This window comes from Anomaloglossus baeobatrachus, chromosome 2 (assembly GCF_048569485.1).
Source record: "Anomaloglossus baeobatrachus isolate aAnoBae1 chromosome 2, aAnoBae1.hap1, whole genome shotgun sequence".
NCBI lineage: Eukaryota > Metazoa > Chordata > Amphibia > Anura > Aromobatidae > Anomaloglossus > Anomaloglossus baeobatrachus.
Window position 1 is genome coordinate 785,958,643 of NC_134354.1, and position 25,287 is coordinate 785,983,929.

Below are 25,287 nucleotides of genomic sequence, written 5' to 3' on the forward strand. Positions count from 1 at the left end.
CTTCCTGTTCAATAAGGTCCCCGCCCCCGCACCGGGACGCCCACTTCCGGTTGTGTGTTTTTTCTGCCTACACCAAGATGTCTGCCAGGATTTGTGTGCAGAGTGACTGGGCGCAGTGTCTGAGGTGGGGGCTGCGGCGGAGACACTTATATATTATATATTATTAATGACACTTACTATTGTTGTTGTGTATTATCCTATTCTACCTATGGGCTGTTGTGAAGATACTATTCCCAGTGTCTCCTCATTGGTCAGTGCATGCTGAGACTTGTAGTGCCATAAACTCTGGGAATCTAGACTGCGCAAATGTTTCTTAAAGGGGCCGTCCACCCTTTATGACCTATTTTTTTTTTTTAAACTTAAGTGCTTTTAATTGTGGCTAAACAACATTTTTGCAGCGCTTTGTTTCCATCCATTTCTGGGGCTTCTTGAAGAGTTTGGGGTCATTGTCCTGCTGGAGACCCCTGACCTAGGACGCACGCCTAGCTTTGTGACACTGGGCTCTACGTTGCCATACAAAATCCTTTGCTAATCTTCAGATTTCATGTCTTGTACACAGTCATGGCCCCCAGTGCCAACGGCAACAGAACAACCCCACACATCCCTGACCTCCACCATGTGTGACTGTAGGTGCTGTGTTCTTTACTTCGTAGGCCTCATTCTGTTTTCAGTAAACAGTAGAATGATGTGTTTTACTAAAAAGCTCTATATTGGTCTCATCTGTCCACAAGACGCTTTCCAGGAAGGATTTTGATTACTTGCGTATATTTTGGCTTTTTTATGTCTGTCAGCAGTGGGGTCCTCCTGGGTCTCCTCCATAGCTTTTCATTTTATTCAGATGTGGACGGATAGTTTGTGCTGACACTGATGCCCCCTGAGCTGCAGGACTGCTTGAATTTCTCTGGAGCTTGATTGGGGCTTATCCACCATCCAGACTATTCTACGTTACAACCTTTCAGCAATTTTTCTCTGCCGTCCACGTCCAGGGAAATTAGCTACAGTGCCATGGGTTGTAAACTTCGTTTTTTTTTTTTTGGGGAACCGTGGACAAAGTAACATCAAGATCTCTGGAGATGCACTGGTAACTTTACGATTGTTGATATTTTTAAGTAATTTTGGTTCTATAGTCCTCAGACAGTTCTCTTCTCCATGCTTAGTGCGGCACACACAGACACACAATGCAAAGAATGAGCCAACTTCTCCCCTTTTTATCTGGTTTCAGGTGTAATTTTCTTATTGCCCACGTTTTGGCTTTTTTTCTGTCTGTGTCAGCAGTGGGGTCCTCCTGGGTCTCCTCCATAGCATTTCATTCAGATGTGGATGGATAGTTCGCACGCACACTGATGCCTCCTGAGCTGCAGAACGGCTTGAATTTCTTTGGAACTTGATTGGGGCTTATCCACCATCCGGATTATCCTGTGTTACAATTTTTCACCAATTTTACGCTGCCGTCCACATCCAGGGAGATTAGCTGCAGTGTCATGGGTTGTAAACTTCTTGCTTATGTTGCACATTGTGGACAAAGGAACATCAAGATTTCTGGAGATGGACTTGTAACCTAGAGATTGTTAATATTTTTCAACAATTTTGGTTCTCAAGTCCTCTGACAGTTCTCTTCTCCTCTTTCTGTTCTCCATTCTTGATGTGGCATACACAGTGCAAATATTGAGGAACTTCTCCCCTTTTTATCTGGTTTCAGATGTGATTTTCATATTGCCCACACCTGATACTTGTCACAGGGGAGTTTGCATGAGTATCAAATGCTGGAAACAAAGTTGATTGTCCACAATTTTGGAAAGATGACAAAAATTGTGTCCGAATCATCATCTTGGGGGTTTTGTGTGAAATTTTGTCTAATTTGCCTTTTTTCTCCATTTTTTTTTTTTTTTGTCCCAATACACACAAAGGAGCTAAACTTGTGAATAACAAAAGATGTGTAATAGCAATATTTACTGGAAGAAATACTTCATTTTCTGTAAGAATTTCAAGGGCGCCAACACTTTTGGACAAGACAGATTTTGCTCTGTAAAACCCTCCTCCTAAGCTGACTATGATGGAGTGGGAAGGGGGTAAACAAAAAATCGGACACTTACTGGATCCCCACGCCGCTGCCCTTGTTCCACCGCTGGTCTCCGCTTACTCTTCTGTAACCAATAACCACTTAAAGGGGTTGTCCGACAATTTTTGAGTTTAAGCTAATCTGTGCTGTATTGTCATATAAATCACCCCTACATTGTTATTTTTTGTTTTCTAACTTTTGTTCCTCTTGAATTCACCCTTTATTCTCTGCAGCTCTTTGTTTACATTCAGCACAAGCAAAATGACCACTTCCTGTGCAAAACCTCAGTCAGAGCTGGCACCGCCCGGCCTCACTGTCCAACCCCTCCCCCTGCCCAGCCTCAGTGTCCAGCCCCTCCCCCTGCCCAGCCTCAGTGTCCAGCCCCTCCCCCTGCCCAGCCTCAGTGTCCAGCCCCTCCCCCTGCCCAGCCTCAGTGTCCAGCCCCTCCCCCTGCCCAGCCTCAGTGTCCAGCCCCTCCCCCTGCCCAGCCTCAGTGTCCAGCCTCGCCCCCTGCCCGCCCCCTGCACACATTCCCTGTCAGTATATTCTGCCCCAGCACCTGACCTGTCATCACTACAACATTGCAAATAGCAGCCCCACATCGGGCTCTGCACCGCATACACACATCGGGCTCTGCACACCACACGCACACATCAGGCTCTGCACACCACACGCACACATCAGGCTCTGCACCGCATACACACATCAGGCTCTGCACACCACACGCACACATCGGGCTCTGCACACCACACGCACACATCGGGCTCTGCACCACACGCACACATCGGGCTCTGCACCGCACGCACACATCGGGCTCTGCACCGCACGCACACATCGGGCTCTGCACCGCACGCACACATCGGGCTCTGCACCGCACGCACACATCGGGCTCTGCACCGCACGCACACATCGGGCTCTGCACCGCACACACATCAGGCTCTGCACCGCACGCACACACGGCGCTCTGCACCGACCCTCCCTACCCCCATAGGGAACACATGTAGTGAGTACATACTCACCCGTCCTCTGTCCCCGCCGCTCGTGCTCGTTCGCGCGCTGTCTGTGCTCTGGACATATCAGCACAGTAGTGACGTCACCGCTGTGCTGAAGAGAGCACAGACAGCGGGAGGGACAGTGATGAGAAGCTGCGCTCCTTCTCATCAGCACTTTCAAATGTACCGGCATCGGTGATCTGTGATCTGTGATGCCGGTACATTTGAATGTGTGATCCTGAGCAGTGGCCGGTGCTGGCGCTGACACCGCTGCAGCCGCTACCAGGCCCCTCCCCCAGGTCACGGGTCCCACAGCAGTGCAGGGGGAGGTGCGGGGAAATGTGTGGGAGGGTGCAGGGAAGGGGGCGGGGCTCATCGCACTGTACCCGCCCAGCAGGGAGGCGACATGCTGTTCCAGATTTGCATGTCAACATGGCCCTGCCCATGTTGACATGAAATGACCGGAAGCAGCAAAATCGCGGCAGGAGCGGTCACATGACCACTCTGAGCCGGGGGACGGGGGCTGACAGCAGGGCAGGTAAGTGGTCTCTATCTACTTACCTGCCCCAATGTAGCCCAATAGGGAAATAATAAAAAAACTCAAAATAAGCCGGATAACCCCTTTAACACTAGAACTCGTGACACCTATATAGAAATACATAGTGCAAAGTAGTCAAAATGACTGCCTCAGTAGTTCTAGTGTTAACCTCCGTCTGGTACCGATAGAGCAAACGTGGAGACCGGCGGGGGACACGGGCACCAGTGTGGAGGAACCGCGGGGTCCAGTTGATGACTCTTTAATTTTTGGCCCCCCTTTGTAGACCCGTCCCCCTTTAAACTGTACAGAAATATTTGATGATTTTTCCTGTTTTTGTCTTTCAGGAAAGTGGAAGGAGAGGCGTGGGTCTCGTGTAAGATCCCAGGTAACTGTGGTGGAGCGCGTCCATCAGGGGCCGAGTTCGGTGCGAGTCGCTTCATGTCTGCTGCGATGGCCGGTGAATGTCGCCCCCTGCCGTATATTTCCCTTGCAGCGACCCCCTGTGGAGGAAAGGATGTATTACATGTCAAATTACGTAAAATGTAACATGGGGGACCGAGACCCCTCTGAAGGAAGTCCCCAGTAACTTGAAGACAACAGAATTTTTTTTTAAAGATGTCGTTGATACGTTCGTTAATTTCTGATGAGATCATGCATAGCATAACCGAACAAGCAGAGCTGCAGTGTAAAGCATGGAGCCAGGTTAGGTTTTGGTCTTCCAAATGCAGCGCTGCAAGAAGACATATTATCAGGATGTAGAGGAAGAATGTATAGAAGTGCTGTATGTGTGTGTGTATATATGTGTGTGTTTCCAGCAATGGATGTACATGTTTATCTGAAGACTATTCTCTTAAAGGGAAGCCCACAGTGTACGGAGCCCTGAAGTGTGAAGGAATCGGTCCTGATGGGATCCCGGATATCACCTCCTCCGAGGATTTCTCTGTTCTCGAAGTCACTAAGGTAACAAATATCCAGATTATAAACTGCTGAACTACAAAATCCATACACTGCAATAATCATCATCTGCTCTACAGAAAAGCCTCCTCATCTCCTGCCCCGCAGAGAACGTCTCCAGCAAATTCCTGGCTCCTTACACCAGCTTCCCGAGAGTCCACCAGAAAAGTGTAAGCTATTCTTATTCCAGGTCTGTCTCTCACCAGAAGATATAATACTGCCCCCTATATACAGGAATATAACTACTATAATACTGCTCCTATGTACATGAATATAACTACTATAATACTGCCCCCTATATACAAGAATATAACTACTATAATACTGCCCCTATGTACAAGAATATAACTACTATAATACTGCTCCTATGTACAAGAATATATCTACTATAATACTTCCCCTATGTACAAGAATATAACTACTATAATACTGCTCCTATGTACAAGAATATAACTACTATAATACTGCTCCTATGTACAAGAATATAACTACTATAATACTGCCCCTATATACAAGAATATAACTACTATAATACTGCCGCCTATGTACAAGAATATATCTACTATAATACTGCCCTTATGTACAAGAATATAACTACTATAATACTGCTCCCTATATACAAGAATATAACTACTATAATACTGCTCCCTATATACAAGAATATAACTACTATAATACTGCTACTATGTACAAGAATATAACTACTATAATACTGCCCCTATATACAAGAATATAACTACTATAATACTGCCCCTATGTACAAGAATATAACTACTATAATACTGCCGCCTATGTACAAGAATATAACTACTATAATACTGCCGCCTATGTACAAGAATATATCTACTATAATACTGCCCTTATGTACAAGAATATAACTACTATAATACTGCTCCTATGTACAAGAATATAACTACTATAATACTGCTCCTATGTACAAGAATATATCTACTATAATACTGCCCCTATGTACAAGAATATAACTACTATAATACTGCTCCTATGTACAAGAATATATCTACTATAATACTGCCCTTATGTACAAGAATATAACTACTATAATACTGCTCCCTATATACAAGAATATAACTACTATAATACTGCTACTATTGTGAGGTATCAACCGGCTGTATTACAAAAGGCCGGTATGTTTTGCAGAAGCGTGGGTGCTCTGCAATGTGAAACTGGCTGGGACCTGTGGTTCCACAGGATTGCATTCATGCAGAGCCATGGAAGGGTGTGTGATGCTGATTACACACTCCTTACCACCTGTGGGTGTGGCTCCAGGGGTTAAAGCAATCCTGTCTCTGAACCTGGGTGAAGTGTGTCTAGGGCAGTCTAGTTAGAGACTAGCTCTAGACTTCCAGCGTGTATGCTGGGAGAGTGTGAGAGCAGAGCCGAGAGTTCTGCATGGAGAGTGTCGAGGGCAGTCTAGGGAGAGACTGGCTCTAGACTTCCAGTGTGTGTGCTGGAGATGGAGAGAGCAGAAGCAGGGTGTTTTGCACTCCTCCGGAGACCTTCTTCTGAAGGAAGGGGCTTTTAGGTCCATGTGTAAAGCCATGTGGCTGGAGCCAGGGGGAACCTGGAAAGGACACTAGCCACCTTAAGAGGAAGGTAACTGGGATTGGACCTGGGGTCTGGATACTGACAAGGGTCAGTGACACATGGGTGGCAGTCCAAAAGTGTGTGGACTTTATATTATGTGTTGGTCTTTGAGGAGAAAGCCAACGAACGGCATCTTTATGTTATGTGACCTGATATGGTTTATGGACCTGTTAATAAACCAGATGGTCTGTTAAAGAGACCAATTACTCTGGCGTGCTTTAATCCCGCTACCTGATGTGTGGCCCACATACACTTGGGGCCCACATTGTCACACTATGTACAAGAATATAACTACTATAATACTGCCCCTATATACAAGAATATAACTACTATAATACTGCCCCTATGTACAAGAATATAACTACTATAATACTGCCGCCTATGTACAAGAATATAACTACTATAATACTGCCGCCTATGTACAAGAATATATCTACTATAATACTGCCCTTATGTACAAGAATATAACTACTATAATACTGCTACTATGTACAAGAATATAACTACTATAATACTGCCCCTATATACAAGAATATAACTACTATAATACTGCCCCTATGTACAAGAATATATCTACTATAATACTGCCCTTATGTACAAGAATATAACTACTATAATACTGCTCCCTATATACAAGAATATAACTACTATAATACTGCCCCTATGTACAAGAATATAACTACTATAATACTGCCCCTATGTACAAGAATATATCTACTATAATACTGCCCCTATATACAAGAATATAACTACTATAATACTGCCCCTATGTACAAGAATATATCTACTATAATACTGCCCTTATGTACAAGAATATAACTACTATAATACTGCTCCCTATATACAAGAATATAACTACTATAATACTGCTCCTATGTACAAGAATATAACTACTATAATACTGCCCCTATATACAAGAATATAACTACTATAATACTGCCCCTATATACAAGAATATAACTACTATAATACTGCCCCTATATACAAGAATATAACTACTATAATACTGCCCCTATGTACAAGAATATAACTACTATAATACTGCCCCTATGTACAAGAATATAACTACTATAATACTGCCGCCTATGTACAAGAATATATCTACTATAATACTGCCCTTATGTACAAGAATATAACTACTATAATACTGCTCCCTATATACAAGAATATAACTACTATAATACTGCCCCCTATGTACAAGAATATAACTACTATAATACTGCCCCCTATGTACAAGAATATAACTACTATAATACTGCCCCCTATATACAAGAATATAACTACTATAATACTGCTCCTATGTACAAGAATATAACTACTATAATACTGCCCTTATGTACAAGAATATAACTACTATAATACTGCTCCCTATATACAAGAATATAACTACTATAATACTGCTCCTATGTACAAGAATATAACTACTATAATACTGCCCCCTATGTACAGGAATATAACTACTATAATACTGCCCCCTATGTACAAGAATATAACTACTATAATACTGCCCCCAAGCTGTGAGGTTGTGTGTGTGAGCAGTTCTCCTGATGTCTGGAGCAAGCCCAGGGCGGGGCCCCCCTGGGCGGGGAAGCTCCCCAGGCAAGGCCCAGGCTTCTCGGCCTACACTGGGACACGGCTCCCAGGCCTCTTCCATTGGGAATACCACCCCCAGAGTCGCTGTGAGACCTGTGAATGTTGCACAAAGCTCCAGCAAGAAAGGAGAATCTAAGGAATCGGTGTGTAATGTTTTGGGAGGAAAACCAACTCCAAGTGCAGCAAAGAAGCCAGAATATGTCCCTAAAGAAATGCAGCAAAGTGTAAAGTCTTGTGATTCCTGCAGAGAAGCCCCGGTCAGTGCACAGCTCCAGCCAGGAGCTCAGCTTCCATCACCATCAGCTGTGCAGCTCAGCTCTCCGGCCCGCAGACAGAGGACATCTTTGGAGAAGCAGACCCTGCAAGAAAATCTCCAGCAGCAGCATGTGGTGTCCGGCATGGCGAGCTCAGGCCGCACCAGGTCGCAGTCCAGTGCCTGGGTCCAGCAAGACCACCATGCAGACATCTGTGGTGGAGGCCTGTAACAAGCCTGTATTCAAGGTCCCTGCACCTGTGGTCAAGCCTGAAGCTGTGGATACAGTGTGTGTGCCCGAGCCGCAGCTAGCGGATGAGATGCCTGGACTAGTCAGAAGACTGGGTGAGTTACGGTCGATGAAAGGCATGCTGCAGGCGGAGATAGACTGTCTCTATAATCTGAAGGCCACTTTAGATCCTGCCCTGACCTCTGTGTGTGACCAGAGACTGAACAAAAAGGGTTTGGAGCTGGCGAGTGTGGTGCAGGACATGGACTCTGTGCTGGAGAGTATGGGGCCCCTGAAGGAGTCCTATATGACCCAGGAATGTTTGGCCTCCCATACGCAGGACTGTGCTGTGGAGACCCCTGCTGTGCAGTCAGAGGCCGCTCGGGACGAGACCCCCCAGCAGCAGACGCGGCCGGTGATACAGGCGGCCAGATTCTGTTTTCAGGATGGGACACAACTGCAGCTACAGGAGCTTACACCTCAGACAGTGGAGGCACTACAAGTCCCAGAGTGCCCCGCACAGGAGCAGGACCTTCCATGTGTGACTGTCTGTGCTGCTGAGGCCGGTGCACAGCCTGGGGATGGTGTTGTGCCTGTGGGGTCGGGGGCTGGAGGGGATTCACAGTCTGTGATGGACATTGCACAATGTGATGTTGATGATGCTGCTCATGTTGATGTGCATGACATATGTGATTTTCCCCCTTTGCTGTCTAACCCGCAAGGTGTACCAGCCCCCCCTGCTACAGACCCTCATCCTGTCCGTCAGCCCAGGGTGTCCCGGCAGGTGCCCCCCAGGAATGCCTGGAGCCGCGGCGCACCATCCTTCACCTCCGGCGCCCAGTATACCGGCCAGACTTTCAAGCGTATTAATGTTGTGCGTTTTAAGTACATAATTCCCAAGGAGGTTCTGCCGCAGCGCAGGTTTGTGGTGAGGGAGCTGCTGTGCCGCCAGATGGGGTTTGTGCCGCAGCGCAGGTACGTGGTGAGGGAGCTGCTGTGCCGCCAGATGGGGTTTGTGCCGCAGCGCAGGTATGTGGTGAGGGAGCTGCTGTGCCGCCAGATGGGGTTTGTGCCGCAGCGCAGGTACGTGGTGAGGGAGCTGCTGTGCCGCCAGATGGGGTTTGTGCCGCGTGAGATCCTGGCGGTCTCTAATCTGCAGGACGGGCAGGGCTATGACGTCAGCTTTAAGCTCATGTCTGCCCTGGACAGGTTCTGGTTCGATTACCCCAAGTTCCGGGACACCGAGGGCTGGAATGAGTTTTTGTTGGTCCCTATTTCCAGGCCAGATACTGTCACTGTGAATGTCACCTTCTGGAATGAGGCCGTTCCCCCACAGGACATCGATGTGTGGCTCCGGAGACATTGTGACCTCGTCTCTGGACTCTCCAAGGTCAGAGATGAGGACGGTATCTGGACAATGGGGTGGAAGGTCCTGGTGAAGCTGAGGCAATATAATAACATCACTGCCCACCTGCCCAACTCCTTCTGCATTGGGAGGGAGAAGGGGAGATGTTACTACCCCGGGCAGCCCCGAAAGTGCTTCAAGTGTGGTAACACTGGTCATCTGGCCAATGCCTGTACCGTGGTGAAGTGCGGCCTGTGTGGGGACATCGGTCATGTCGCTGCAGATTGCCGGGACGTCAGGTGCAACCTCTGTGGTAAGATGGGCCACCCTCACAGGGACTGTCCAGACGCCTGGCACAACATCTGCAGAGAGTTCCCTGATGAGGAGGTGGTGGCGGAGGCTCAGGAGGTGGTGGCGGAGGCTCAGGAGGTGGTGGCGGAGGCTCAGGAGGTGGTGGCAGTGGCCCAGGAGGAGGTTTTACCATCAGGAGAGGTACTGCCCAACTCCGATGTCCCCCGGGTGTCCGCTTAGCTAATACCAGTACCAGAGCAGGAGGGTGAGGAGGGGAACATGGAGGTCGTCCCTCAGGTCCAGCAGTCTCAGGTGGCCCACCCCTTCAGCATCTGTGTCTGATGACTGGACCATTAGTCAGAATAAAAGGAAGAAGAAGGACGCGTCCTCCCGTAGACCTGAGGCTGCATGTGACAGGGCGAGTAAGAAGGTCCAGAGCTCTGTGGGTGCGATGGTCGTGTCCAACAAGTATGGGGCTTTGTCCCATGATGATGATTTTGAGAGGGAATTGGGGACACTTGAATGTGACAGGGACATAGAGGAGCATCCCCCGCCAAAGCGGAGGCCCCTCTCTGTAGACCCTCAGGTAGAATCTGCCATGGACACCGGTGGTGGACAGAATGTCCCTGACTCGGGATGATGCCTATCACTCTGCTCCTTCTATGTATTGTATGGTGATTGCTGAGTTTCATTGATGCTTCATTCCCGCACAGGTGTGGACTCGTTATTTATTTCTGTGTTTGATCTGATTATTTAGTGCCGGTGTCTGTGTAACCTCAGTGATTTGTGGCCTGTATTAATGTGAGTTTTTGTTTCTTATACATGTATTTATGTTTGTTTTTTCTAATAAAAATTGCCCCTATATACAAAAATATAACTACTATAATACTGCCCCTATGTACAAGAATATAACTACTATAATACTGCTCCCTATATACAAGAATATAACTACTATAATACTGCCCCCTATGTACAAGAATATAACTACTATAATACTGCCCCCTATGTACAAGAATATAACTACTATAATACTGCTCCCTATATACAAGAATATAACTACTATAATACTGCTCCTATGTACAAGAATATAACTACTATAATACTGCTCCTATGTACAAGAATATAACTACTATAATACTGCTCCCTATATACAAGAATATAACTACTATAATACTGCTCCTATGTACAAGAATATAACTACTATAATACTGCCCCTATGTACAAGAATATAACTACTATAATACTGCCCCTATATACAAGAATATAACTACTATAATACTGCCCCTATATACAAGAATATAACTACTATAATACTGCCCCTATATACAAGAATATAACTACTATAATACTGCCCCTATGTACAAGAATATAACTACTATAATACTGCCCCTATGTACAAGAATATAACTACTATAATACTGCCGCCTATGTACAAGAATATAACTACTATAATACTGCCCTTATGTACAAGAATATAACTACTATAATACTGCTCCCTATATACAAGAATATAACTACTATAATACTGTCCCTATATACAAGAATATAACTACTATAATACTGCCCCCTATGTACAAGAATATATCTACTATAATACTGCCCTTATGTACAAGAATATAACTACTATAATACTGCTCCCTATATACAAGAATATAACTACTATAATACTGCTCCTATGTACAAGAATATAACTACTATAATACTGCCCCTATATACAAGAATATAACTACTATAATACTGCCCCCTATGTACAAGAATATAACTACTATAATACTGCCCCCTATATACAAGAATATAACTACTATAATACTGCCCCCTATATACAAGAATATAACTACTATAATACTGCTCCCTATGTACAAGAATATAAGTACTATAATACTGCCCCTATGTACAAGAATATAACTACTATAATACTGCCCCTATGTACAAGAATATAACTACTATAATACTGCCCCTATGTACAAGAATATAACTACTATAATACTGCCCCCTATGTATAAGAATATAACTACTATAATACTGCCCCTATGTACAAGAATATAACTACTATAATACTGCCCCTATGTACAAGAATATAACTACTATAATACTGCTCCTATGTACAAGAATATAACTACTATAATACTGCCCCTATGTACAAGAATATAACTACTATAATACTGCTCCTATGTACAAAAATATAACTACTATAATACTGCCCCTATGTACAAGAATATAACTACTATAATACTGCCCCTATGTACAAGAATATGACTACTATAATACTGCCCCCTATGTATAAGAATATAACTACTATAATACTGCCCCTATGTACAAGAATATAACTACTATAATACTGCTCCTATGTACAAGAATATAACTACTATAATACTGCCCCTATGTACAAGAATATAACTACTATAATACTGCCCCTATGTACAAGAATATAACTACTATAATACTGCCCCCTATGTATAAGAATATAACTACTATAATACTGCCCCTATGTACAAGAATATAACTACTATAATACTGCCCCTATGTACAAGAATATAACTACTATAATACTGCCCCCTATGTATAAGAATATAACTACTATAATACTGCCCCTATGTACAAGAATATAACTACTATAATACTGCCCCCTATGTACAAGAATATAACTACTATAATACTGCCCCCTATGTATAAGAATATAACTACTATAATACTGCCCCTATGTACAAGAATATAACTACTATAATACTGCCCCTATGTACAAGAATATAACTACTATAATACTGCTCCTATGTACAAGAATATAACTACTATAATACTGCCCCTATGTACAAGAATATAACTACTATAATACTGCCCCTATGTACAAGAATATAACTACTATAATACTGCCCCCTATGTACAAGAATATAACTACTATAATACTGCCCCTATGTACAAGAATATAACTACTATAATACTGCCCCCTATGTACAAGAATATAACTACTATAATACTGCTCCTATATACAAGAATATAACTACTATAATACTGCTCCTATGTACAAGAATATAACTACTATAATACTGCCCCTATGTACAAGAATATAACTGATATAATTCTCCCCCCGTTCTGATTGCAGGTGACTTGCCTTGATATTTCCAGTGGGGGGGGACTTGGGGTCTCCACTAGCACCGATGGATCGATGAAGATCTGGCAGAGCAGTAATGGAGAGATTCGGGTGTGCCTTCCTGTTCTGCAGCATTTCCTGTGTAGTATGATCAGTTCCCTCGCACAGCACTGGATAGCAGTTTGTTGTTCCCTGTTATCAGCCATTTGTCCTAGTCTCAGGCTGATCATTCTGACCTCACATCCTGCAGTGTTATATGGTATATTATGTCCTTGGTGATTCGATTTTTGGCTTTTTTCCTCCTAGAGGGTCCTGGAAGGTCACGTGTATGATGTGAATTGCTGCAGGTTCTTCCCCTCCGGTATGGTGGTCCTTAGCGGCGGGATGGACGCTCAGGTGAAGATTTGGTCCGTTGAAGACGCCAGCTGTCCGGTCACCTTTAAAGGACATAAAGGCGGTGGGTTGCCGTTCAGTGTACCGCAGCCCCCCTGCTCCTGTACATCGTCTGTCTCCTATAGGGATCTGATGTGTTCATCCTCCAGGTATCCTGGATTTGGCCGTGGTGGATCGGGGGAGAAACGTCGTGTCCTGTTCTAGGGACGGTACGGCCAGATTATGGGACTGCGGTAAATCCTCGTGCCTGGCGGTGGTGGCCGAGCGCGGAGCCGCCATTAATGGGATCGCCATAGGTGTCGCTGACAACACCATTAACCTGGGAACCCCAGAAACGCCCCCCAGTAAGTGCAAGAGGGAGGCGAGTAACACATGGATCATATTGTTTGTAGGCCATCCCCCTGGACACGCAGAGTCCTGCATTGGAGCTGCGTACTCAAAACTTAACAACTTGTAAATTGCTCCTTTTTTTGGTATTGGCTGCAGGTGACCGGGAAATCGGGACTGAAGGAAAGTTACTATTGCTGGCGAGAGAGGACGGGAAGCTGGAGGGCGTGAGTCTGCAGAGCCGCCAGTCTGTAAGTGACGCGATGCTCACATTGGCGTGTAATATCCCTGGTGGTCCCAGCACGTGATCCGCACACTCACTGCCTGCAGCCACCACTAGGGGGAGCTCCCTGTATACAGAGATACATGATCAGATTCTGTCTGCAGCCACTACTAGGGGGAGCTTCCTGTATACAGAGATACATGATAAGATCCTGTCTGCAACCACCACTAGGGGGAGCTCCCTGTATACAGAGATACATGATAAGATCCTGTCTGCAACCACCACTAGGGGGAGCTCCCTGTATACAGAGATACATGATAAGATCCTGTCTGCAGCCACCACTAGGGGGAGCTCCCTGTATACAGAGATACATGATAAGATCCTGTCTGCAGCCACCACTAGGGGGAGCTCCCTGTATACAGAGATACATGATAAGATCCTATCTGCAGTCACCACTAGGGGGAGCTCCCTGTATACAGAGATACATGATAAGATCCTGTCTGCAGCCACCACTAGGGGGAGCTCCCTGTATACAGAGATACATGATAAGATCCTGTCTGCAGCCACCACTAGGGGGAGCTCCCTGTATACAGAGATACATGATCAGATTCTGTCTGCAGCCACTACTAGGGGGAGCTTCCTGTATACAGAGATACATGATAAGATCCTGTCTGCAACCACCACTAGGGGGAGCTCCCTGTATACAGAGATACATGATAAGATCCTGTCTGCAACCACCACTAGGGGGAGCTCCCTGTATACAGAGATACATGATAAGATCCTGTCTGCAGCCACCACTAGGGGGAGCTCCCTGTATACAGAGATACATGATAAGATCCTGTCTGCAGCCACCACTAGGGGGAGCTCCCTGTATACAGAGATACATGATAAGATCCTATCTGCAGTCACCACTAGGGGGAGCTCCCTGTATACAGAGATACATGATAAGATCCTGTCTGCAGCCACCACTAGGGGGAGCTCCCTGTATACAGAGATACATGATAAGATCCTGTCTGCAGCCACCACTAGGGGGAGCTCCCTGTATACAGAGATACATGATCAGATTCTGTCTGCAGCCACTACTAGGGGGAGCTTCCTGTATACAGAGATACATGATCAGATTCTGTCTGCAGCCACTACTAGGGGGAGCTCCCTGTATACAGAGATACATGATAAGATCCTGTCTGCAGCCACCACTAGGGGGAGCTCCCTGTATACAGAGATACATAAGATCCTGTCTGCAGCCACCACTAGGGGGAGCTCCCTGTATACAGAGATACATAAGATCCTGTCTGCAGCCACCACTAGAGGGAGCTCCCTGTATACAGAGATACATGATAAGATTCTGTCTGCAGCCACCACTAGGGGGAACTCCCTGTATACAGAGATACATGATAAGATCCTGTCTGCAGCCACCACTAGGGGGAGCTCCCTGTATACAGAGATACATGATAAGATCCTGTCTGCAGTCACCACTAGAGGGAGCTCCCTGTATACAGAGATACATAATAAGATCCTGTCTGCAGTCACCACTAAGGGGAGCTCCCTGTATACAGAGATACATGATAAGGTTCCGTCTGCAGCCACCACTAAGGGGAGCTCCCTGTATACAGAGATACATGATAAGATCCTGTCTGCAGCCACCACTAGGGGGAGCTCCCTGTATACAGAGATACATGATAAGATCCTGTCTGCAGCCACCACTAGGGGGAACTCCCTGTATACAGAGATACATGATAAGATTCTGTCTGCAGCCACCACTAGGGGGAACTCCCTGTATACAGAGATACATGATAAGATCCTGTCTGCAGCCACCACTAGGGGGAGCTCCCTGTATACAGAGATACATGCTAAGATTCTATCTGCAGCCACCACTAGGGGGAGCTCCCTGTATACAGAGATACATGATAGGATCCTGCCTGCAGCCACCACTAGGGGGAACTCCCTGTATACAGAGATACATGATAAGATTCTGTCTGCAGCCACCACTAGGGGGAGCTCCCTGTATACAGAGATACATAAGATCCTGTCTGCAGCCACCACTAGGGGGAGCTCCCTGTATACAGAGATACATGATAAGGTTCCGTCTGCAGCCACCACTAGGGGGAGCTCTCTGTATACAGAGATACATAAGATTCTGTCTGCAGCCACCACTAGGGGGAGCTCCCTGTATACAGAAATACATGATAAGATCCTTTCTGCAGCCACCACTAGGGGGAGCTCCCTGTATACAGAGATACATGATAGGATCCTGTCTGCAGCCACCACTAGAGGGAACTCCCTGTATACAGAGATACATGATAAGATCCTGTCTGCAGCCACCACTAGGGGGAGCTCCCTGTATATAGAGATACATGATAAGATCCTGTCTGCAGCCACCACTAGGGGGAGCTCCCTGTATACAGAGATACATGATAAGATCCTGTCTGCAGCCACCACTAGGGGGAGCTCCCTGTATACAGAGATACATGATAAGATCCTGTCTGCAGCCACCACTAGGGGGAGCTCCCTGTATACAGAGATACATAAGATCCTGTCTGCAGCCACCACTAGGGGGAGCTCCCTGTATACAGAGATACATGATAAGGTTCCGTCTGCAGCCACCACTAGGGGGAGCTCCCTGTATACAGAGATACATAATAAGATCCTGTCTGCAGTCACCACTAAGGGGAGCTCCCTGTATACAGAGATACATGATAAGGTTCCGTCTGCAGCCACCACTAGGGGGAGCTCCCTGTATACAGAGATACATGATAATATCCTGTCTGCAGTCACCACTAGGGGGAGCGCCCTGTATACAGAGATACATGATAAGATCCTGTCTGCAGCCACCACTAGGGGGAGCTCCCTGTATACAGAGATACATGATCAGATTCTGTCTGCAGCCACTACTAGGGGGAGCTTCCTGTATACAGAGATACATGATAAGATCCTGTCTGCAACCACCACTAGGGGGAGCTCCCTGTATACAGAGATACATGATAAGATCCTGTCTGCAACCACCACTAGGGGGAGCTCCCTGTATACAGAGATACATGATAAGATCCTGTCTGCAGCCACCACTAGGGGGAGCTCCCTGTATACAGAGATATATGATAAGATCCTGTCTGCAGCCACCACTAGGGGGAGCTCCCTGTATAGAGATACATGATAAGATCCTGTCTGCAGCCACCACTAGGGGGAGCCCCCTGTATACAGAGATGCATGATAAGATCCTGTCTGCAGCCACCACTAGGGGGAGCTCCCTGTATACAGAGATACATGATAAGATCCTGTCTGCAGCCACCACTAGGGGGAGCTCCCTGTATAGAGATACATGATAAGATCCTGTCTGCAGCCACCACTAGGGGGAGCTCCCTGTATACAGAGATACATGATAAGATCCTGACTGCAGTCACCATTAGGGGGAGCTCCCTGTATACAGAGATACATGATAAGATCCTGACTGCAGCCACCACTAGGGGGAACTCCCTGTATACAGAGACACATGATAAGATCCTGTCTGCAGCCACCACTAGGGGGAGCTCCCTGTATACAGAGATACATGATAAGATCCTGTCTGCAGCCACCACTAGGGGGAGCTCCCTGTATACAGAGATATATGATAAGATTCTGTCTGCAGTCACCACTAGGGGGAACTTCCTGTATACAGAGATACATGATAAGATCCTGTCTGCAGCCACCACTAGGGGGAGCTCCCTGTATACAGAGATACATGATAAGATCCTGTCTGCAGTCACCACTAGGGGGAGCTCCCTGTATACAGAGATACATGATAAGATCCTATCTGCAGCCACCACTAGGGGGAGCTCCCTGTATACAGAGATACATGATAAGATCCTATCTGCAGCCACCACTAGAGGGAGCTCCCTGTATACAGAGATACATGATAAGATCCTGTCTGCAGCCACCACTAGGGGGAGCTCCCTGTATACAGAGATACATGATAAGATCCTGTCTGCAGTCACCACTAGGGGAGCTCCCTGTATACAGAGATACATGATAAGATCCTGTCTGCAGCCACCACTAGGGGGAGCTCCCTGTATACAGAGATACATGATAAGATCCTGACTGCAGCCACCACTAGGGGGAGCTCCCTGTATACAGAGATACATGATAAGATCCTGACTGCAGTCACCACTAGGGGGAGCGCCCTGTATACAGAGATACATGATAAGATCCTGTCTGCAGCCACCACTAGGGGGAGCTCCCTGTATACAGAGATACATGATAAGATCCTGTCTGCAGCCACCACTAGGGGGAGCTCCCAGTATACAGAGATACATGATAAGATCCTGACTGCAGTCACCACTAGGGGGAGTGCCCTGTATACAGAGATACATGATAAGATCCTGTCTGCAGCCACCACTAGGGGGAGCTCCCTGTATACAGAGATATATGATAAGATCCTGTCTGCAGCCACCACTAGGGGGAGCTCCCTGTATAGAGATACATGATAAGATCCTGTCTGCAGCCATCACTAGGGGGAGCCCCCTGTATACAGAGATACATGATAAGATCCTGTCTGCAGCCACCACTAGGGGGAGCTCCCTGTATACAGAGATACATGATAAGATCCTGTCTGCAGCCACCACTAGGGGGAGCTCCCTGTATACAGAGATACATAAGATCCTGTCTGCAGCCACCACTAGGGGGAGCTCCCTGTATACAGAGATACATGATAAGGTTCCGTCTGCAGCCACCACTAGGGGGAGCTCCCTGTATACAGAGATACATAATAAGATCCTGTCTGCAGCCACCACTAGGGGGAGCTCCCTGTATACAGAGATATATGATAAGATCCTGTCTGCAGCCACCACTAGGGGGAGCTCCCTGTATAGAGATACATGATAAGATCCTGTCTGCAGCCACCACTAGGGGGAGCCCCCTGTATACAGAGATACATGATAAGATCCTGTCTGCAGCCACCACTAGGGGGAGCTCCCTGTATATAGAGATACATGATAAGATCCTGTCTGCAGCCACCACTAGGGGGAGCTCCCTGTATACAGAGATACATGATAAGATCCTGTCTGCAGCCACCACTAGGGGGAGCTCCCTGTATACAGATATACATGATAAGATCCTGTCTGCAGCCACCACTAGGGGGAGCTCCCTGTATACAGAGATACATAAGATCCTGACTGCAGCCACCACTAGGGGGAGCTCCCTGTATACAGAGATACATGATAAGATCCTGTCTGCAGCCACCACTAGGGGGAGCTCCCTGTATACAGAGATACATGATAAGCTCCTGTCTGCAGCCACCACTAGGGGGAGCTCCGTGTATACAGAGATACATGATAAGATCCTGTCTGCAGTCACCACTAGGGGGAGCTCCCTGTATACAGAGATACAGGATAAGATCCTGTCTGCAGCCACCACTAGAGGGAGCTCCCTGTATACAGAGATACATGATAAGATCCTGTCTGCAGCCACCACTAGAGGGAGCTCCCTGTATACAGAGATACATGATAAGATCCTGTCTGCAGCCACCACTAGGGGGAGCTCCCTGTATACAGAGATACATGATAAGATCCTGTCTGCAGCCACCACTAGGGGGAACTCCCTGTATACAGAGATACATGATAAGATCCTGTCTGCAGCCACCACTAGGGGGAGCTCCCTGTATACAGAGATACATGATAAGATCCTGTCTGCAACCACCACTAGGGGGAGCTCCCTGTATACAGAGATACATGATAAGATCCTGTCTGCAGCCACCACTAGGGGGAGCTCCCTGTATACAGAGATACATGATAAGATCCTGTCTGCAACCACCACTAGGGGGAGCTCCCTGTATACAGAGATACATGATAAGATCCTGTCTGCAGCCACCACTAGGGGGAGCTCCCTGTATACAGAGATACATGATAAGATCCTGTCTGCAACCACCACTAGGGGGAGCTCCCTGTATACAGAGATACATGATAAGATCCTGTCTGCAGCCACCACTAGGGGGAACTCCCTGTATACAGAGATACATGATAAGATCCTGTCTGCAGCCACCACTAGGGGGAGCTCCCTGTATACAGAGATACATGATAAGATCCTGTCTGCAGTCACCACTAGGGGGAGCTCCCTGTATACAGAGATACATGATAAGATCCTGTCTGCAGCCACCACTAGGGGGAGCCCCCTGTATACGGGGATACATGATAAGATCCTGTCTACAGCCACCACTAGAGGGAGCTCCCTGTATACAGAGATACATGATAAGATCCTGTCTGCAGCCACCACTAGGGGGAGCTCCCTGTATACAGAGATACATGATAAGATCCTGTCTACAGCCACCACTAGGGGGAGCTCCCTGTATATAGAGATACATGATAAGATCCTGTCTGCAGCCACCACTAGGGGGAGCTCCCTGTATACAGAGATACATGATAAGATCCTGTCTGCAGCCACCACTAGGGGGAGCTCCCTGTATACAGAGATACATGATAAGATCCTGTCTGCAGCCACCACTAGGGGGAGCTCCCTGTATATAGAGATACATGATAAGATCCTGTCTGCAGCCACCACTAGGGGGAGCTCCCTGTATACAGAGATACATGATAAGATCCTGTCTGCAGCCACCACTAGGGGGAGCTCCCTGTATACAGAGATACATGATAAGATCCTGTCTACAGTCACCACTAGGGGGAGCTCCCTGTATACAGAGATACATGATAAGATTCTGTCTGCAGCCACCACTAGGGGGAGCTCCCTGTATACAGAGATACATGATAAGATCCTGTCTGCAGCCACCACTAGGGGGAGCTCCCTGTATACAGAGATACATAAGATCCTGTCTGCAGTTACCACTAGGGGGAGCTCCCTGTATACAGAGATACATGATAAGATCCTGTCTGCAGCCACCACTAGGGGGAGCTCCCTGTATATAGAGATACATGATAAGATCCTGTCTGCAGCCACCACTAGGGGGAGCTCCCTGTATACAGCGATACATGATAAGATCCTGTCTGCAGCCACCACTAGGGTGAGCTCCCTGTATACAGAGATACATGATAAGATCCTGTCTGCAGTCACCACTAGGGGGAGCTCCCTGTATACAGAGATACATGATAAGATTCTGTCTGCAGCCACCACTAGGGGGAGCTCCCTGTATACAGAGATACATGATAAGATCCTGTCTGCAGCCACCACTAGGGGGAGCTCCCTGTATACAGAGATACATGATAAGATCCTGTCTGCAGTCACCACTAGGGGGAGCTCCCTGTATACAGAGATACATGATAAGCTCCTGTCTGCAGCCACCACTAGGGGGAGCTCCCTGTATACAGAGATACATGATAAGATTCTGTCTGCAGCCACCACTAGGGGGAGCTCCCTGTATACAGAGATACATGATAAGATCCTGTCTGCAGCCACCACTAGGGGGAGCTCCCTGTATACAGAGATACATGATAAGATCCTGTCTGCAGCCACCACTAGGGGGAGCTCCCTGTATACAGAGATACATGATAAGATCCTGTCTGCAGCCACCACTAGGGGGAGCTCCCTGTATACAGAGATACATGATAAGATCCTGTCTGCAGCCACTACTAGGGGGAGCTCCCTGTATATAGAGATACATGATAAGATCCTGTCTGCAGCCACCACTAGGGGGAGCTCCCTGTATATAGAGATACATGATAAGATCCTGTCTGCAGCCACCACTAGGGGGAGCTCCCTGTATACAGAGATACTTGATAAGATCCTGTCTGCAGCCACCACTAGGGGGAGCTCCCTGTATATAGAGATACATGATAAGATCCTGTCTGCAGCCACCACTAGGGGGAGCTCCCTGTATACAGAGATACATGATAAGATCCTGTCTGCAGCCACCACTAGGGGGAGCTCCCTGTATATAGAGATACATGATAAGATCCTGTCTGCAGCCACCACTAGGGGGAGCTCCCTGTATATAGAGATACATGATAAGATCCTGTCTGCAGCCACCACTAGGGGGAGCTCACTGCACACATTGATGTAGTTTCCATTTCAATGAGCTCCCTCTGGTGGTGAAAAAAATAAATGCTCCTTTTGGAGCAGATCCCACCCGCGCTCAGTTCCAGTTTACCATCCTGGGGTCTTTTGTGTTGCAGGTCTTCACTTTTGATGGCGCAGACGCCTTTAACTGTTGCACTTTCCTCTCCAGCGTGAGCGTCTTAGGAGGGGGTCAAGATGGTAACATTTACCAGCTGGACATCAGAAACACAAAGTAAGTGAACCCCCAGACCTCGGGTGGGCCGTGCAGCACGGCACGTGAGTTACGATATTATTTATGTCCCCGCAGAGCCCCTGTACAGACCGTGTTTAGGTCCGGAGCTCCGGTTTTGTCGCTGGTGCCGTTCAGGGAAGGTTTCGTAGCCAGTCAAGGTAAGACCCGAACCGGCACAGTGCGCAGCGCTCATAAACCAAGATCTAAGATTTGTGCCATTTTTTTGGGGAGGTAATGGGGGGGTCCTCTGGCTTTTTCTATATTTCAACATTATGACATCATGTACCCGCACTGTGATCTCTGCGGTTTTATTTTCCAGGGGACGGGACGTGCTTCATCCTCCAACAGGATCTGGATCACGTTCTGGAGCTCACCGATCCGGACTGCGATCCTGTGTATAAGGTAAGAGGTGCCGTGTTACCCACATTGTACCACGGGGGAGACATACGCGACCCCAAAATAACCCTGCAGCTCATAAAGTGGCCAAATCTCCATAATCTAGAATAAGGGGATTGCTCCTTATTGTTCCAGACCGGTTTAATTATTTCCAATAATCCAGAATGTCCGTTAATACAGCATCATGTCAGCAGTTCTGGATATTGATGCATTCTGTCAGCAGCACAGAGTATTACAGGAGAGGAATGTGCCGATATTCTGGCAGATAATATGATAGTTACCCTGATAGTGGAAAGCTCAGAGTCCTCCAGCAGCACAGAGGATTTCAGAAGAGAAGTATTGATCTTATGAGTCACAGAAAATTAGTAAAAAATGTAGGGTTTTCCAGCAGCGCAGAGTATTTCAGGAGTGAGTGCTGATCGTGTGGAGGTCATACCATTATAGTAGGAGGTTTTGGATCATTAAGCAGCACAGAGTATTTCAGGAGGGAGTGCTTATCCTGTGGGGGGTCATACCATTATAGTAGGATTCTTTGGATTCTCCAGCAGCACAGAGTATTTCAGTAGGGAATTGCCCTGCCTGTGTCCAGCCCTCTGCATATGTCGTCTTTGTCTCTGCAGGTCGCAATCTTTGAGAAGTCGGCTTACACGTGCTGCAGAGACGGGATAATCCGGAAATATCAGCTGGCGGATCTGTGAGGAGCGCGGACTGGGACGGAGGTGTACCTTCCAAGGAGTGCGGACTGGGAGTACTGGGACGGAGGCGCGCCTTCCAACGCACATGGGTCACTCATAGCTGAAGGAAAATGTAATTTTTTTTATCCACCCATCGGCTTTAGCTAGCTAAAAACAAAATCTGTGACACCACTCCGTCACGGTCCCAATCTTTGACAGGCTACAGTTCGTGTGATCGCTGCAGCCAGTGATTTGCTGCAGTGGTTATATGACCTGTAGTCATGTTGTCACTGCTGCCGCCAGTAACTTAGCTTCACACTGATGCCTATGTAGCTTCTACAAGACCGTTGAATTCAGTGATTGGCTGCAGCGGTTATTAGTTGTCATGTTGTCACTGCTGCAGCCTGTCAATAAAGGCCAGGGGCCACAGCAGAGTGCGAATAAGGCAACTTTCACACTTGCGTTGGACGGGATCCGTAGCACTCCGTTGTGTAACGGATGCTACCGATCGTACAAAACGACGGAAAGTTTTTTTTTTTCTTTACAGTTTTACCGGCAGCAGACGATTGTGAACGATCAGCTGAGTGCTCTCACTTGCCGGCTGCTCAGCTGAGCGCTCTCACTTGCCGGCTGCTCAGCTGAGCGCTCTCACTTGCCGGCTGCTCAGCTGAGTGCTCTCACTTGCCGGCGGGCGGGCGCTCAGCTGAGTGCTCTCACATGCCGGCTGCCGGTCGCTCAGCTGAGCGCTCTCACTTGACAGCGGGCGGGTGCTCAGCTGAGTGCTCTCACATGCCGGCTGCCGGTCGCTCAGCTGAGCGCTCTCACTTGACAGCGGGCGGGCGCTCAGCTGAACGTTCAGCCACCGAGGGACAAAAAGTTTGTAATTTAAAAAAAAAAAAAGCATGCGCAGTGAAATCCTACGGATTGCGCTGCTCAAAAAAAGTTACATGCTGCGTTCCTTCCACCCGGCGCAGCGTCAAAATAACGGCGCTGCGTCATCCAGCGGATGCAACGCTGACACTTGCGTTACAGTAGTGCGTCATCCATACAAGTCTATGGAGAATAGCGCAATGCGTTAACTGACTGCGCTATTCTCCATAGTGACGGACTCCGCTGAACGCAAGTGTGAAAGTAGCCTAATCCTGTTTTTTTAATCATAGGGCAAAACTCAAGAGCAGAAGAAAACATTTTCAAAATAGGAAATCATGTCCCCAGTTCCCACCCCCCACACTCCTGAGAGGCAAACACATCACAGCTTTTTTTTTGTCCTAATAGTTTGTTACAATGTATCAGTGCAGGTGACCTCCAGGACAGAAGGTCAAGGCTGGATACAAGTGTAACAAAGCCTCAGCTGTTAAATTATTTTTTAGATCTGTACAGTTTTCACCTCCAAACGCAGACGAGAAGGTTCCCGTTCACAGACAGAAATCAGAGATCTCGAAAGAATTAAAAGGCAGAAGGCGAATTGATGAGACTCTTTACACCTGTATGAAATGTATCCACATCATGTATCTGCTCCTCTCCTCTCACAAAAAAGAGAAAACTTTGTGTCCAACCTTTCAGACAAGTGGGGAATTTAGGTGACGTCCCCCCGATCCATCAGCCAGGATTACTTCCTCCCTCCTTGTTGTAGAAATATTTTATTTTTCTTTTATATAGATGTGCAAAAACAAGAAAGGTGAATTGCTGCCATTAAAATCAGTATTTTTCTACCCTTGTGTTCCTGCATCTGTGTTTTGTGATCTGAACGGCGATGATAGAGATAAAGAAGAGAGCAGGGGGCGCAGAAAGGTAAAAGAGGGAGCGAGGGGTGCAGCAGGGAAAAGAGGGAGCAGGGGGCGTAAAAGAGGGAGCGAGGGGTGCAGCAGGGAAAAGAGAGGGAGCAAGGGGTGCAGCAGGGAAAAGAGGGAGCAGGGGGCGCAGAAAAGTAAAAGAGGGAGCGAGGGGTGCAGCAGGGAAAAGAGAGGGAGCAAGGGGTGCAGAAAAGTAAAAGAGGGAGCGAGGGGTGCAGCAGGGAAAAGAGAGGGAGCAAGGGGTGCAGAAAAGTAAAAGAGGGAGCGAGGGGTGCAGCAGAGAAAAGAGAGGGAGCAAGGGGTGCAGAAAAGTAAAAGAGGGAGCGAG

General features: G+C 47.2%; 1 protein-coding gene across 3 annotated transcripts; it reads left to right on the forward strand.

Annotated features, from left to right (window-relative positions):
- Window positions 1–59: 59 nt before the first annotated feature.
- On the forward strand, window positions 60–24,878 carry PAAF1 (proteasomal ATPase associated factor 1). 3 transcript variants are annotated; one of them, XR_012750598.1, is made up of 13 exons: window positions 60–124; window positions 3,934–4,046; window positions 4,446–4,549; window positions 4,624–4,713; window positions 12,960–13,058; window positions 13,254–13,404; window positions 13,490–13,684; window positions 13,827–13,918; window positions 21,981–22,096; window positions 22,172–22,254; window positions 22,416–22,498; window positions 23,113–23,299; window positions 24,537–24,878. XR_012750598.1 is itself a non-coding variant. In XM_075337624.1 (12 exons), the coding sequence occupies exons 1-12, from the start codon at window positions 78–80 to the stop codon at window positions 23,188–23,190; spliced, it is 1,251 nt and encodes a 416-aa protein (XP_075193739.1). In that variant the 5' UTR covers window positions 60–77; the 3' UTR covers window positions 23,191–24,878. The 3 variants fall into 3 exon arrangements, 2 of the variants coding, with proteins under 2 accessions (XP_075193739.1, XP_075193740.1); XM_075337624.1 differs by having other exon boundaries at window positions 23,113–24,878; XM_075337625.1 differs by having other exon boundaries at window positions 3,934–3,974; window positions 23,113–24,878.
- Window positions 24,879–25,287: the final 409 nt, after the last annotated feature.